This window comes from Macrotis lagotis, chromosome 2 (assembly GCF_037893015.1).
Source record: "Macrotis lagotis isolate mMagLag1 chromosome 2, bilby.v1.9.chrom.fasta, whole genome shotgun sequence".
Lineage (NCBI taxonomy): Eukaryota > Metazoa > Chordata > Mammalia > Peramelemorphia > Peramelidae > Macrotis > Macrotis lagotis.
The window spans coordinates 324,950,477-324,963,346 of NC_133659.1; the positions used below are offsets into that span (position 1 = coordinate 324,950,477).

Consider the following 12,870-nt stretch of genomic DNA (forward strand, 5'->3'; position numbering starts at 1 on the left):
GAGTGAGGGTCACTGAAGCAGCCGGCCAGCCTGGCCGGAGGGCAGGGCTCAGAGGGAGAGGCCAGAGAAGTGACCAGGGAAGCAGGATCATGGAAAGAACGTGAACGGCTGCATGGACCTTAGTCTGCAGGCTTGGGAAACTGCTGCGTGAATCATTAACCCCAGGAAAACCTTCTTCCCTCTTGTCTCAGAAGGCTCCATCCTCCCACAATCTTTATGTAGCTAATAACACTGTCCTTGAAGGTGATGACAATTAAAACACTACCACCTCGGGGTGGCTAAGTGGTGCAGTGGATAAAGCACTGGCCCTGGAGTCAGGAGGACCTGAGTTCAAATGTGGCCTCAGACACTTCATAAAGACCTAGCTGTGTGGCCTTGAGCAAGCCACTTAACCCCATTTGTCTTGCAAAAACCTAAAAACAAAAAAACACAACAAAAACCCACTACCACCTCAACAGGATCTGTGTGTGAGTGGAGGGGCCTCCCTTCCCCCCAGGGGTCACTGCTCATCTCTCCAACACCTCAGGGACTAGGGTCAGCAGCTCCTTCCCTGTGTCTCTCCTGCAACATCGTCGGCCCACCTAACGTCTCTAAAGTCTCTGGTCTTTGGACACCTGGAGCTCAAAGGGCCCGCAAGAGATAATGTTCTGCTGGCACAGCCTCCCAGAGCTCAGGGCTACCCCCACGTCACAATGGGCCATCAGAGGAACCTTTATCAATAAATCTAGCAGGCAAAGGGTTATAAAGCACCGGCCTCAGCACTCTGGGGAGCAAATTTCACCTCTTGGAATCCTCAGTTTACAGATGGGGAAACTAAGGATATTAGGTAAGCCTAAAGTCAAATCACAAATCACACTCGACACTGTTATAGCACCTACTGTATTCAAAACCCACTCCTGTACCTAAGGAGGTACACTGGGAAGAGACAGGCAGAACTTGAACTCACGTTTTGGGACACTAAATCTGGCATTCCTCCTACTCTGTGGCAGCTGCCTCCCCCTGCACAATGAAGATGTTAAGACTCTTCTGCCTGGCCATTTGAAAGGGGTTTTCTTTTGACTAGAGGAATAAGCCCCCACGGAACTGTTTTGAGGTGAGCATCCCCTCTGCACCTCCTCTTCATCATCACCCAGGGAAGGAGGTGGAGAGAGGGGCTGAGCTAGAGGCGGTATTTCAGGGGGCAGACGGGGAGGCTGGACCCGCTCAGGTTTCTCCCTAGAAAGTCCTCGTGTTCTCATCTCCTCAGCCACAAGGCGGAGCAAGGCGAGCTGAGTGGCACCCCCCCCCAGCTGCCTCAATGGGGGAGAGATCCCAAGTGTCAGCGGTCCCCTTGCGCAGCTGTGGGCCAGGGTGTGCCCAGGGCAGAGTCCCAGGAGCTGGATGGGGGGGAACCTTGTCTTGCTCCAATCCCCAGAAAGCAGCCAAGATGTGAGGGGTGAGAGAAGACAGGAGGGAAGGACTGCTTCCCTTGACTTTCTAAGGAGCAGTCCTCCTTCCTGGAGCCTTATAAATGGGCAAACTTCCTTGGGAACCAGGCATTGGGCTGTCCAGGCTAGAACCCCAGGCCTGGCCCTTCCAAGCTGGGGGACCCTGAGCAGATCACCCGACAGCCCTTGGCTTCAAGTTCCTCAGTGATCAAAAAGGGGCTAAAGAGGGCTGGAATCGGGGGTTCCTCTGCAAACCTCTGAGCCACCTGTTTAAGGAAGCCGACAGAGGGTCCGCCCAGCCTGATCACCCCCTGGTGATCCTCATCTGTCAAATGATGGGGAGTGGTCACTGGGGCCCCCTCTCCCTCTGTGGCCTAGAGGTTCTCCCCCCAAATCAGAGCTACAAACCTCCCTGCCATCAAGACCTAAGAGGTCCAAGTCTGCCGGCTGTACCAGAGAGAAGGGAGGCTAAGCAGTCAGCCAGCCACAAGTGAGATCTGAACTCAGGTCTTCTCACTCCAGACACTGGGTGTCATCACAGGAAACCCCTCCTCCAAAATGGGGCCACAACCCCCACCCCTTAAGGAGAGCCTCTTTGCCCTCCCCACCAGGGAGCCCCTGTCAAATCCTTTGGGGGGAAGGAGGGGCTCACCTTCCTGGTAATCAGAGGTATCAGAGGCTGGCCTGGGCAGGAACCCCCAATCCCTCCAAACTCTCCCCCCTCCCCGTAAGCCCTAAGGACCACCACCATCATGGGGGGGTGTAAAGTTTGCAAAATGTTGCACCTGCATCACCCCCTCAGAAACCCCACACTCAGAGCCGGAAGCCACCTGCCACTGCTCGCTTTACAGAGGATGGGGGCCCTTAGGGCCCCCGGGACAGCCACCCCTCCAGGGACAGGGCTGAGGCTCACAGTCTGCAGAGCACTTAGTCCAGGAGAGAAGCCGGCTGGGGGGACCTACTGCATGGGGATCTAGGGGGGCCGAACCCCAGACTGTCCAAGGACAGGAACCGAGGCTCGGGGGTCCATACCATATATGGATCTGGGGGGGCTGAACCCCAGACTGTCCAAGGAGAGAAGCCGGCTGGGGGGCCCATACCATATATGGGCCTGGGGGGCCGGGCCCCAGACTGTCCTGGGAGGGGAGCAGAGGCCTGGGATCGGGGGGCCGGGCCACACAGGGACATGCGGGGCCGGGCCACACAGGGACCCGCGGGGCCGGGCCCCAGACTGTCCGGGGCCCGGGGGGCCGGGCCACACAGGGACATGCGGGGCCGGGCCACACAGGGACATGCGGGGCCGGGCTACACGCGGACCCGCGGGGCCGGGCCCCAGACTGTCCGGGGCTCGGGGGGCCGGGCCACACAGGGACACGCGGGGCCGGGCCCCAGACTGTCCGGGGCTCGGGGGGCCGGGCCACACGCGGACCCGCGGGGCCGGGCCCCAGACTGTAGGGGCCCGGGGGGCCGGGCCACACAGGGACATGCGGGGCCGGGCCACACGCGGACCCGCGGGGCCGGGCCCCAGACTGTCCGGGGCCCGGGGGGCCGGGACACACACGGACATGCGGGGCCGGGCCACACGCGGACCCGCGGGGCCGGGCCCCAGACTGTCCGGGGCCCGGGGGGCCGGGCCACACGCGGACCCGCGGGGCCGGGCCCCAGGCTGTCCGGGGCTCGGGGGGCCGGGCCACACGCGGACATGCGGGGCCGGGCCCCAGACTGTCCGGGGCTCGGGGGCCGGGCTCGGGGGTCGGGCGCCCTCACCTCCACCTGTTGATGCCCACGTTGGAGGAGCCTGCGAACCAGGGGTCCAGGATGTAGACGCAGCGCACGGTGTCGGCGCCCTGGATGCACTCCCGCAGCGCGGGGTTGTCGTGGAGCCGCAGCCCCTTGCGGAACCAGTGCACGGCGTTGACGCCCATCCCGGCCCGCGCGGCCCTGCTCCGGCGGGCTCTAGGACCCCGCGAGGCCCGCGGCCGCCCGGCGGGGCCGCATCGCTCCCCGGGCCGGGGGGGGAGGGGAGGCGGCGCGGCCGGGGGTCACGTGTCCGGCCGGCCCGGCGGGGGGCGGCGGCGGGGGGCGGGGGGCGCCTCGGCTCGCGCCCGGCTGTGCCCGAGGCCGGCTCCGGGGCTCCCTGCGGCGGCGGCGGCTCCGGCTCGGACTCCGGCGGCTCGCGCTGGGGCGGACGCGTCAGCGGCCCGCGCCCCGCCCCCGGGCGCTCATTGGGCGCCGGCGCGGCCACGTGACCCCCGGCCCGTCACGTTTCTGAAGTGTGTTTACTACACCCGGCAACCGGCGTCAGGGCGGGGCCGCGGAGCCGGGGCGGCGCCTGGCCTGGGGGGGCCGGCCCGGGCCCCCCGCGCCCCACGGCCCGCGCCCCCCGGCCCGCGCCCCCCGGCCCGCGCCCCCCGGCCCGCGCCCCCGGCCCGCGCCCCCCGGCTTTCGCTAGGGGGGCGCCGGGGCGGTGGCCCCCGTCCTCCCACCGCGTGAGCCGACGCCCGAGCCCCGCCCCCGAGGGCCGCGATTGGCCGCGGACGGGCCGGGGGCCGGCGGGGCCCCGGATGAGCACGGGGCTGCGAGGAGCTCGGAGGCCGCCGCGTGCGCGCGCCCGGCCGCCGTGCGCGCCCCCGTGCCGCGCCTGCGCACCGGCCCCGGCCCCGCGGGCGGGGGGAGGAGGAGGAGGCTGGGGGAAGGGCGCCGTCCCGGGGGGGACGTAAAGCTGGGCCCCTCGCCCTCCTCCCCTCCTGAGGGCGCCCCAAAAGCTGCGAGTCTCTCCAGGGCCCCGGAACCTCTGCCTCAGTCTCCGCCCTGGGCCACTCTGGGGTTCGGGGGGAAAATGGGGGGCAAGAGCGTCCCCCCTCCCGCAGGGGAGCGCGCTGAGCTTTAAACCAAGTCAATAGTGACCCCCCTTCTGCTTCGAGGCACCCCAGCCCCCTCTATCCCCAGGGGGACCCTTCTCTTCTGGGGCGTGCCCCCGCACCCCCACTCCTGGCACCCTTGGGTCTCTCAACCCCCTTTCTGAGGTCCCCCCAGGACCCCAGGGTCCGAGTCTGGGGGGCCCCCTGGGGCCCGTCCCCAAGCAGGGCCTTTTCTTCACCCCCACCCTGCAAGTCCCCCCAGAGCCTCTTGGCCCTGGCACGGGTTGGCTTCCTGCCAAGCCCCCTTCTTTGTCAGGCTCCAGACTGGAGCCAGGTGCCCGTGCCCTTTGCTCCCCTTGGGGTACCGCCTCCCACATGGGCCCTCTCCTCTGCACTGCCATGAGGGACGTCTCCCCCATCCCAGGGACCTCCTTCACCTAGTCTCCGGTCTTTCCCTCCCAAACTTGACCGTCCTCCCAAGCAACCTCCCAGGTCCTCACCCCGTCCTCTCCCCTGCTCTCCCCACTTCCTCGGCCCCCACTTAGCCTGTTCAACAAGGCCCTGGGGGGTCCTCGGCTCCCCAGCTGTCCTGTTTGGTTGAGACGCTGGGGGCTGTCAGGCCCTCCCGTTGGCTTCCTCCTCTCCAGTCTCAGAATGCCACCCCAATTCCTGTTCCCTTCCCCCAGTTGGATCCTCACCCTGGCAGAGCTTCCACTCATCATGGGATCCTCACTAGTTGTTTCAAAGCTCACTCCTCTCCACACCTTCAGATTCTTCACCCCAACTTCCTCTTTTAGCTGCCTCTTAATTTACTCAGAAAATCTCTTTTTTTCCTCAGTAAAAATGAAGATTTTGAGTTTTACAATTTCTCTCTTAATCTTACTCCCCCCCCCCCACAACAAGGCAATTTGTCCGTCTCTACACTGTTTCCCTGGTCTACATGGATCCAAATTGAGTGTGATGAGAGAGAAATCATATCCTTAAGGAAGAAACGTAAAGTATAAGAGAGAGCAAGATCAGACAAGGAGATAGCAGATTTTTTTTTTCTAAATTAAAGGGAATAGTCCTTGGTCTTTGTTCAAACTCCACAGTTCTTTCTCTGGATACAGATGGTATTCTCCAGTGCAGACAGCCCCAAATTGTCCCTGATTCTTGCACTGATGGACTGAGCGAGTCCATCAAAGTTGATCCTCACCCCCATGTTGCTGTTAGGGTGGACAGTGTTCTTCTGGTTCTGCTCATCTTGCTCAGCATCAGTTCATGCAAATCCCTCCAGGCTTCCCTGAATTCCCGTCCCTCCTGGTTTCTAATAGAACTGTAGTGTTCCATGACATACATAGACCGCAGGTTGCTAAGCCATTCCCCAGTGGAAGGACATTTCACTCAATTTCCAGTTTTTTGCCGCCGCAAACAGGGCTGCTAGGAATCTTTTTGTACAAGTGATGTTTTTACCCTTTTTCATCATTCTTCAGGGTGTAGACCCAGTAGTGGAATTGCTGGATCATAGGGGATGCACATTTTTGTTGCCCTTTGGGCATAGTTCCAAGTCACTCAGAAAATCTTGACCCTCATCAGTTCCCATTACTCCCCAAATCTGTACCTCAACACCTGTTAACTTTTATAGGTCATTCCCTCCTTTACTCCTAGATCTAAGGAAGTCCTACTGTCCCAAGTAAATTCCCTTTCTAATAACTTTGCCTTTATACCTCCTCATATCTTCCAGGAACTAGTTCCTACCACCATTTTCATGCATTAATCTTCAAACCACTTCTTTTCACTTCTAAACTTCCTTCTGCCAAGAGATCGACACACCCAGACATAACCAGGTAACCTTGCTTCCAACCCCATTGCACTTTTAGTAACACTTTACCCAGGTTAATTGGTTCTTGGATCCTGGGAATCCAGAGAACTGGAGTGTCTGGGAGCTGAGGATTTCTCTCTCTCTCCTTCCCCTCCCAAATACCCACTCCCTCCCTTTTATTCATGGTTCCAGGTCACCAAGGGGTAGACTGGGTACTGACTCCACAGACATCATGGTCAGGCCTGTGTCACATGTTCCCCCTTCCTATTATTTCCCATAAAACTGTTATGTGGAGACTGACCACTATAGAAGTGTTCCCAGCAACTCACTTGGGAGAAATTTCCAATCCGTCCCTTGCCTTAAACAGGGCAGGAAAGTCTTGGAGTATTTCCTGGTTGGCAAAGTCCACTGGGTGCCCAGCGTTGGGAACACTGGGGCAGCTTTTCCAGTTCTAGCGGCTCTGACGGATCCATCCGTCGCTTCCAGACAAGTTCTGGACTTGGCTGAGGGGGCCAGCTTCATCGAGCCTGCGTGGTCTCTTCCCTTCATAGGCTCCTTGATCATAGTGTCTAACCTAAAGGTTCGATGATGACTTCTACAGACTTGTGCAGAACCCTGGCCTAGCCTTCGTCTTGCTTCACCTCCGGAACGCCTCTGTCCAAATGGTTGTTGGAACCTCAAGAACCGTTTACGCCGCCTTCCTCCCCACTAGCTGTATGCCCCCTCCATAGCGCCATCTCCTTCTTATTCACTCAGTTCCAGACTTGAGCCATTCTAGACTCTGCTCCCCCCCAGTAGAGCATGGAACCCACTGGCTGAATGGCACAAGTTAAGGCCCTGCCCACTCCCTGGCATCCTCTAGATGGCTAGATAGAACAACGGTGACAACAACGGTCATGGACAGTATGCAGAGGCTGAAGCTTCACAAAAATGATCTCGTTTTAGCTTCACAACCACCCCGGAGCTCTTGTCACCCCCGTTTTCTAGGTAACATTTTCCAGGCAGATTTGCCCAGGACTATATCACTAGTCTAACTCTGAAAGCTCGATTCAGGTTGTATTTATTAAACACCCCTCATATGTAAGGTTCTTGGCTAATTATTGGGGGTATGGACAAAAGGTCCCTTCCTTTTAAAGGAGCTTATATGGAGCGTGGGGACAGGGGACAGATGCACCCTTTCCTCAGATAAGAAAGGCTGAGATAGGGAGAAAGCATGGGCAGCTTCTAGGGCTCCTTAACCTGGGGTCCAAGGACTTGTTTTTCAGGATAGCTGATTATTCTGAGGTGTCCATAGTCCTGACTGGAGCCCCTGAAGAACCCCTGAAAAGGAGGGGAACCAAGGGGGTTTTTAGAAGGATTCCTCGGGGATCCAGGCAGAACCCCGGGAGGGGAACGTTGGAGCTCCTCGTTGTCCACGTAGCAGGAGAAGGAACCCAGCTGGAGCGGGGGCCTTCTCGGTGCAGGGGAAGACGGATGGGTTTCCTGGGGCTCCTCCCTCCACTTCCCTGGCCAGGGAGCTCCAGGAAATCTGGGCTCAGTACTTGAGACAGGGAGCCCTGCAGAGATCCCCAGGGGCAGCGACAGGAAGGGAGAAATGGGGGTGGCAGTTCCTAAGGATTGGGGGGTTGGCAAGAGGACAAACCCAAGGGAGGGCTGATAGAGGATGAGCCCAGGGCTGACCGCAAGGGACCCTGGCGCCATCTACCGGGAGCCTGAGGAGCCACCCATGGGCCGAGGGCTCTGTGTGGCCTGGGCCGCCCCTTCCTCCCTTGGCAGACTGGGGCCCCTTTCGCCCCCCAGGCCCTTAGGGCGGGCCACACTGGCATCCCCGGATTGCCCCCAAGGCCCCCTTCTTTCTTGGGGGGGCCCCAGATCACTATTTACTTGCTGTCTCTCTGGCTAGACCAGAAGCTCTCCCAGGGCAGAGGCCGCTTGGCCTTTTACCCAGCCGAAGCCTGTAATTCCTTTGCTTGGGGATGGGAGAGGGCATGCCAAGGAGCCCGAGCCAACTGTGCCCGGCCATCCCTGGCAGCCAAGGGGCCCGGCCGGGGGGAGGGGAGGGAGGGGAAAGGATGAGGGAAGGAGAGGAGAAAAGGGGAAGGAAGGAGGGAAGGGAGGAGGAAAAGGGAGGGAGGAGAGAGGGAGGAGCAGGGAAGGGGGTTCCTGGGGCAGCCCTTGCCTCGGGCTGCTCCGGGCCTTCTGAGGGCCGAGGAGTGGGGTTCGGCTCCCCCCTTCCCTGGGAGCGCCTCCTTTCTCCCTCCCTGGTAGGCCTCATCCCTAGGAAGGTGACCCCCACCCCCACTTCCCTCTTGCTTCCGCTGTTCCCTGGGCTCCAGCCTGCAGGGAGAGGGGGGTCTTCTGGCCTTTGGAATGGAGAAGCTTCTCTGCGGGCCTGGTGGGCCAGGGTGGGGGTCCCCAAGTCCCAACTCTCCTTGGCACTCTGGCCGGCCTCTCCCTGCCATCCTCACTGCAAAAGGGAAGCAAGCAGAGTCGGGCAGCTGCCCCGGGGCTTCATCCTGGGGCCCAGAGGACCCCTCGTCTGGGCAGAGGTGGGTGCGGCTTCCCCTCTGGGCCTCTGGAATTAGGGTTTATCACTATGGCACTGGCCTCAGACCCTCGCCTCTGAGGGTCCTGCTCTGCATGGCCCCCAGGCCTCTGGGGGGCAAGGCCAGGCCTGTCTGTCATCTTCAGTAGTCCTGGGGGGTGCAGGGGTGCAGACCCTGGAGGATCCCGAGCCAGGGAGCAGCCCTTCTGGGCCGAGGCTCTGGATGGCCACCGCAGGGCTGGTGGGAAGCAGGACCCCAGGTTTGAGGGGCACCGTCCGACCTGGATCCTGGGATGGATGCAAACTACACCCCCAAAATATATGTTTATTTGGGGTTCAATCGTGTCTGACTCTTCATGACCCTAAGACAAAAGGTACCACAGGGATTTGCCATTTCCTTCTCTCGCTCCTTTTCTACTTGAGGAAATAGAGGTAAGCAGGGTGAAGTGACTTGTTCAGGGTCACACAGCGAGTAGTGTCACACACACTCACATACCACACACAGACACATACTACACACATAGACAAATACCACACACAGAGACATGTCATATACATCACACAGAGACACATACCACACATATACTCACATACCACACAAGACACATACCACATACACAGACACATACTACACACAAAGACACACCACACACAAATACCACACAGAAACATGCCACACACAGACATGCCACACACATCACATACACAGACACATACCACAGACACCCCCCACACACACACAGACAGGCATGCCATACACAGACACACACATATATATGTATATACACACATACATCACAGACACACACAGGCACAGATACAGCACACACACATATATACACACTCTCACACATACACACAGATACAAATAAAGCAGTGAAATTGAAATCAGGCCAGTTTTCAAATCCTCTCCAAGACATGTACTGTTTGTGTGAACTTTCCTTTAACCCCATAGTTTCTGCAACTGTAAAATGGGAATAAAAAATGGTATCTACTTCACAGAGTTTCTTTTTTTAATTAATATTTTATTTATTTGTTTCTCTAGCAGCATGCAATAGAAGTATTCACTAATCTTTTTTTTTTTGCAGTTTTGAGTTTTACATTTTTCTCCCTTCCTCCCTCCCTCCCTTCTCTCCCCCTTCCCCAACAGAAAGAAATCTAACACGGGCTCTACATGTGCTGCACATAGATCTGTATTGTTTCACAGTCTTTCTGTGAAGATCAAATGAGAGACAATGTATGCAGTGTATTTTGCAAATCTTTGCTATAAATGTGAACCATATAAAACCATAGGAACTTTTTTTTTTAAGCAGTAGTACATCAGATAAAGTGTTGGGGGGTCTGGAGTCAGGAAGACCCAAGTCCAGATTTCACCTCCTTACTAGCTGTGTGACCCTGGGCAAGCTCCTCTGTCAGTCTCAGTTTCTTCAACTGTAAAATGAGGAGAATAACAGCACCCCCTTCCCAAGGTGATGGTGAGGATTAAATGAGAGAATAATTGTAAAGTGCTTAGGATAGTGTCTCATAAGCCCTAGGTCTTTATAAATTGTAAGTATAAACCTTTTTTCCTTTCCTCATTTCCACATTCAGTCTCTCATTAGTCACAATTAAAAATGTTAATTATGGTGATGTAAGCTCTCAGAGGGCATGTGTAATTTCCCAGGAGCCAAATTTAGTAACTTGCATGTTGTAGGAGATTAATAAGTACGGTTGGAACTGAATGGAAGACCTCCCTTTTAAATAAAAAATAGAGAGGCCCTTGTTCAATGCTACTGCTACATCAATTTGGACAAAAGAATGGACCATCTCAACTATTTTTTAAAATAAATGAGCAAAATCCTGTGCCATTGAGAAATGGAGGCAGAAGCTGATGAGCCAATGTGTAGACATCAACTTCCTACATGGGACTCTTTGAATCAAAGACAGCCTATCCAGTAGACAACTTGGAACAGCAGGACAGAAAGAGCCAACAAGGTTATAAATATTTCTGTGAGCTCTTTGAAGAAAGAAAGGCAAAGCAGAGAATATCTCCGAAGGTCCCTGGGTCAGAGAACACCAGGCAGATCCAGACAAGGCATTAGAACAGAGAATTCTTGAAGAACAACATTAGTTGTCAGTCCCCTGATGGCGATTCAAAATGGAAAGTACAGAAGAACCTCAGAAAAACGTTTGTAAGCCCCCAAACAAAGTGAGTGAGCCATTACAACTTGAAGTAGTATACAAGGTCAAAGAGATGCTACAAACTGTTTAGATGGCAAACATGGAAATGGTGATTCTGGCTTAAATTCACCATTAGCCAATAGCAACTGTATTGATGGCAAAGAGGTGAATGACATAGAAAATGTTTCTTTGGATCTTGAAGAAAAGAAATCTGAATTGAAGGAATCCCCCCTTAATTTCTTAACTATTGATGCAAGAGAAGATGATGATGATGATTCAGGATCTCCTAAAATTATAATTGATGAATCAGAAAAAGACTCTGTCCCTGAAATTGGTAACAGTTCCTAATTGAAATAAAGACGACAGCCTTGAAACACATAGAACAGATGATGAAAATCGGGCAAAGAGAGAGAGAGAAAACCCACTTGAGGACAAAACTATAGTTTTTTTTTTAATTTTTCATTCTCAAAGAAGACTATGATATCAGGGTGATAATGCCTTGACAAGCCCATGAATTGAATATGAGTGAGGGGAAGCTGTGACAATCTTACTTTCTCTTCCAGAGCAACCTGGGCTCAGGGACCAGATAGGAATCAGGACAATTGGAGATGACCATGTTTAAGTGACTTGCCCAGGGTCACACGGCTAGTAAGTGACAAGTGTCTGAGGCTGATTTTGAACTCCTGTCCTCCTGACTCCAAGGCTGGTGCTTTATCCACTACGCCACCTAGCCGCCCCCAGAGGCAGTTTTAAAGAAACTAATATCTAGCAGTATGGAAATAAGCAAAGATGCAAAGAGTGAAGATGACCAATCTCCAGATCTTCCAGAAAACAGTGGTAGAAATGTTCAAGATGCTAAAAATAAGAAAAGTTTAGACAACATAGACTATAGAGAAGATGAAATTATTCCCAATTTGGAAAAACTGGTTTCTGCTGAAGATGAACTTAGCTTTTCTAAAACTTCTTTCATTCACTTGAAGAGAAAAACCCAGATTTCAGAGAAAAATTGGAAAATTCTCTTAAGTTCCATCCAAACGAGAGAGTAGCTAGCTTTCTTGGTACTCTCTGGTGAAGAGAAAGCTTCTGATAAAAAGGATGTTGATGTTGTCCTGACAAGTGAATCGAGTTCCCCAGTAGAAAGAGAAACAAACAAACAAACAAACAAATGAAGGATTCAGAATTAGAAGAAAAGCAAGCTCATAAAGAAGAAAAGTATGGAAAAAATTAATTATTGTCCAGAAAATGGTACAAATAAGAAGATATGCAAAATGTGCTATCTAAACATGAGAATTTGGAAGAGGAGTATGGAGCATAACTCCAAGTAAAGACTATAGTAGCAAGAGTCATTAACCAGAAACTCCAAAAGGTTGTACAACAGCTTTTAGAAGAAAAACTCAGTGTTTGATAAGACGCTAGCAGACTTGAAAATGTTCATGAAAAAGAAAAGATTGAATATGATTAGAAGCTTAAACTATTCTTACCAAATTGCAGGTTTAAAATAACCAGGTTGACCCAGAGACGACCTTAGGGAAAGACAAGAAAATACATCAAATCCACCTGAATCACCAGGGAAGTCATCTGCAAATGAAGTTGTCGGCATTAATGATTGCACTTATTGAAATGCTATCACACTGAGACAGATGTTGGAGTCTAGTTTAGGTTTCTCTTAAACTCCCTTTTTCAAAACCCTGCCAATGTGTCTCCAGCCAGCCTCCAGATAGTGGTCAGTGGTCAACCTAAATCTCAAACTCCAATAGCCTCTGATGGCATTAGTTCTTCCTGCACCAACCTGACATTCATCTGGAAGTTGGTTACCTCCCTGAGAGCCAGTGTGGCTTCCAAAAGGTTAGAGGAGCAGTCGAAATAGTGTTTGTTGCCTGATAATTCCAGGAAAAATGCCAGGAACAGAACAGAGGTCTGTATACATTTTTTAGATCTGATCAAGGCCTTTGATACCATCAGTCGTGAGGGTTTATGGAAAATTATGTCAAAATTTGGTTACCCAGAGAAGTTCATCAGTATTGTCCATCAACTTCATGACAGCTGTATGCCTGAATTCTGGATAGTAGATGATGT

General features: G+C 54.2%; 1 protein-coding gene and 1 pseudogene across 2 annotated transcripts in view; one reads left to right on the forward strand and one right to left on the reverse strand.

Annotated features, from left to right (window-relative positions):
* The window catches only part of CRY1 (cryptochrome circadian regulator 1), a 40,672-nt gene extending 37,193 nt beyond the window's left edge, over nt 1-3,479 (reverse strand). The window contains exon 1 of one of the 2 annotated variants that reach the window (XM_074226774.1): nt 3,195-3,479. In XM_074226774.1, coding sequence (XP_074082875.1) covers nt 3,195-3,352 — 158 coding nt within the window. In that variant the 5' untranslated portion in view covers nt 3,353-3,479. The remainder of the gene's footprint in view (nt 1-3,194) is intronic. The other variant, XM_074226773.1, reaches the window with a different exon arrangement.
* A 7,289-nt stretch (nt 3,480-10,768) lies between these two features.
* On the forward strand, nt 10,769-12,464 carry LOC141512261 (activating transcription factor 7-interacting protein 1-like; annotated as a pseudogene).
* The last annotated feature ends 406 nt before the right edge of the window (nt 12,465-12,870 follow it).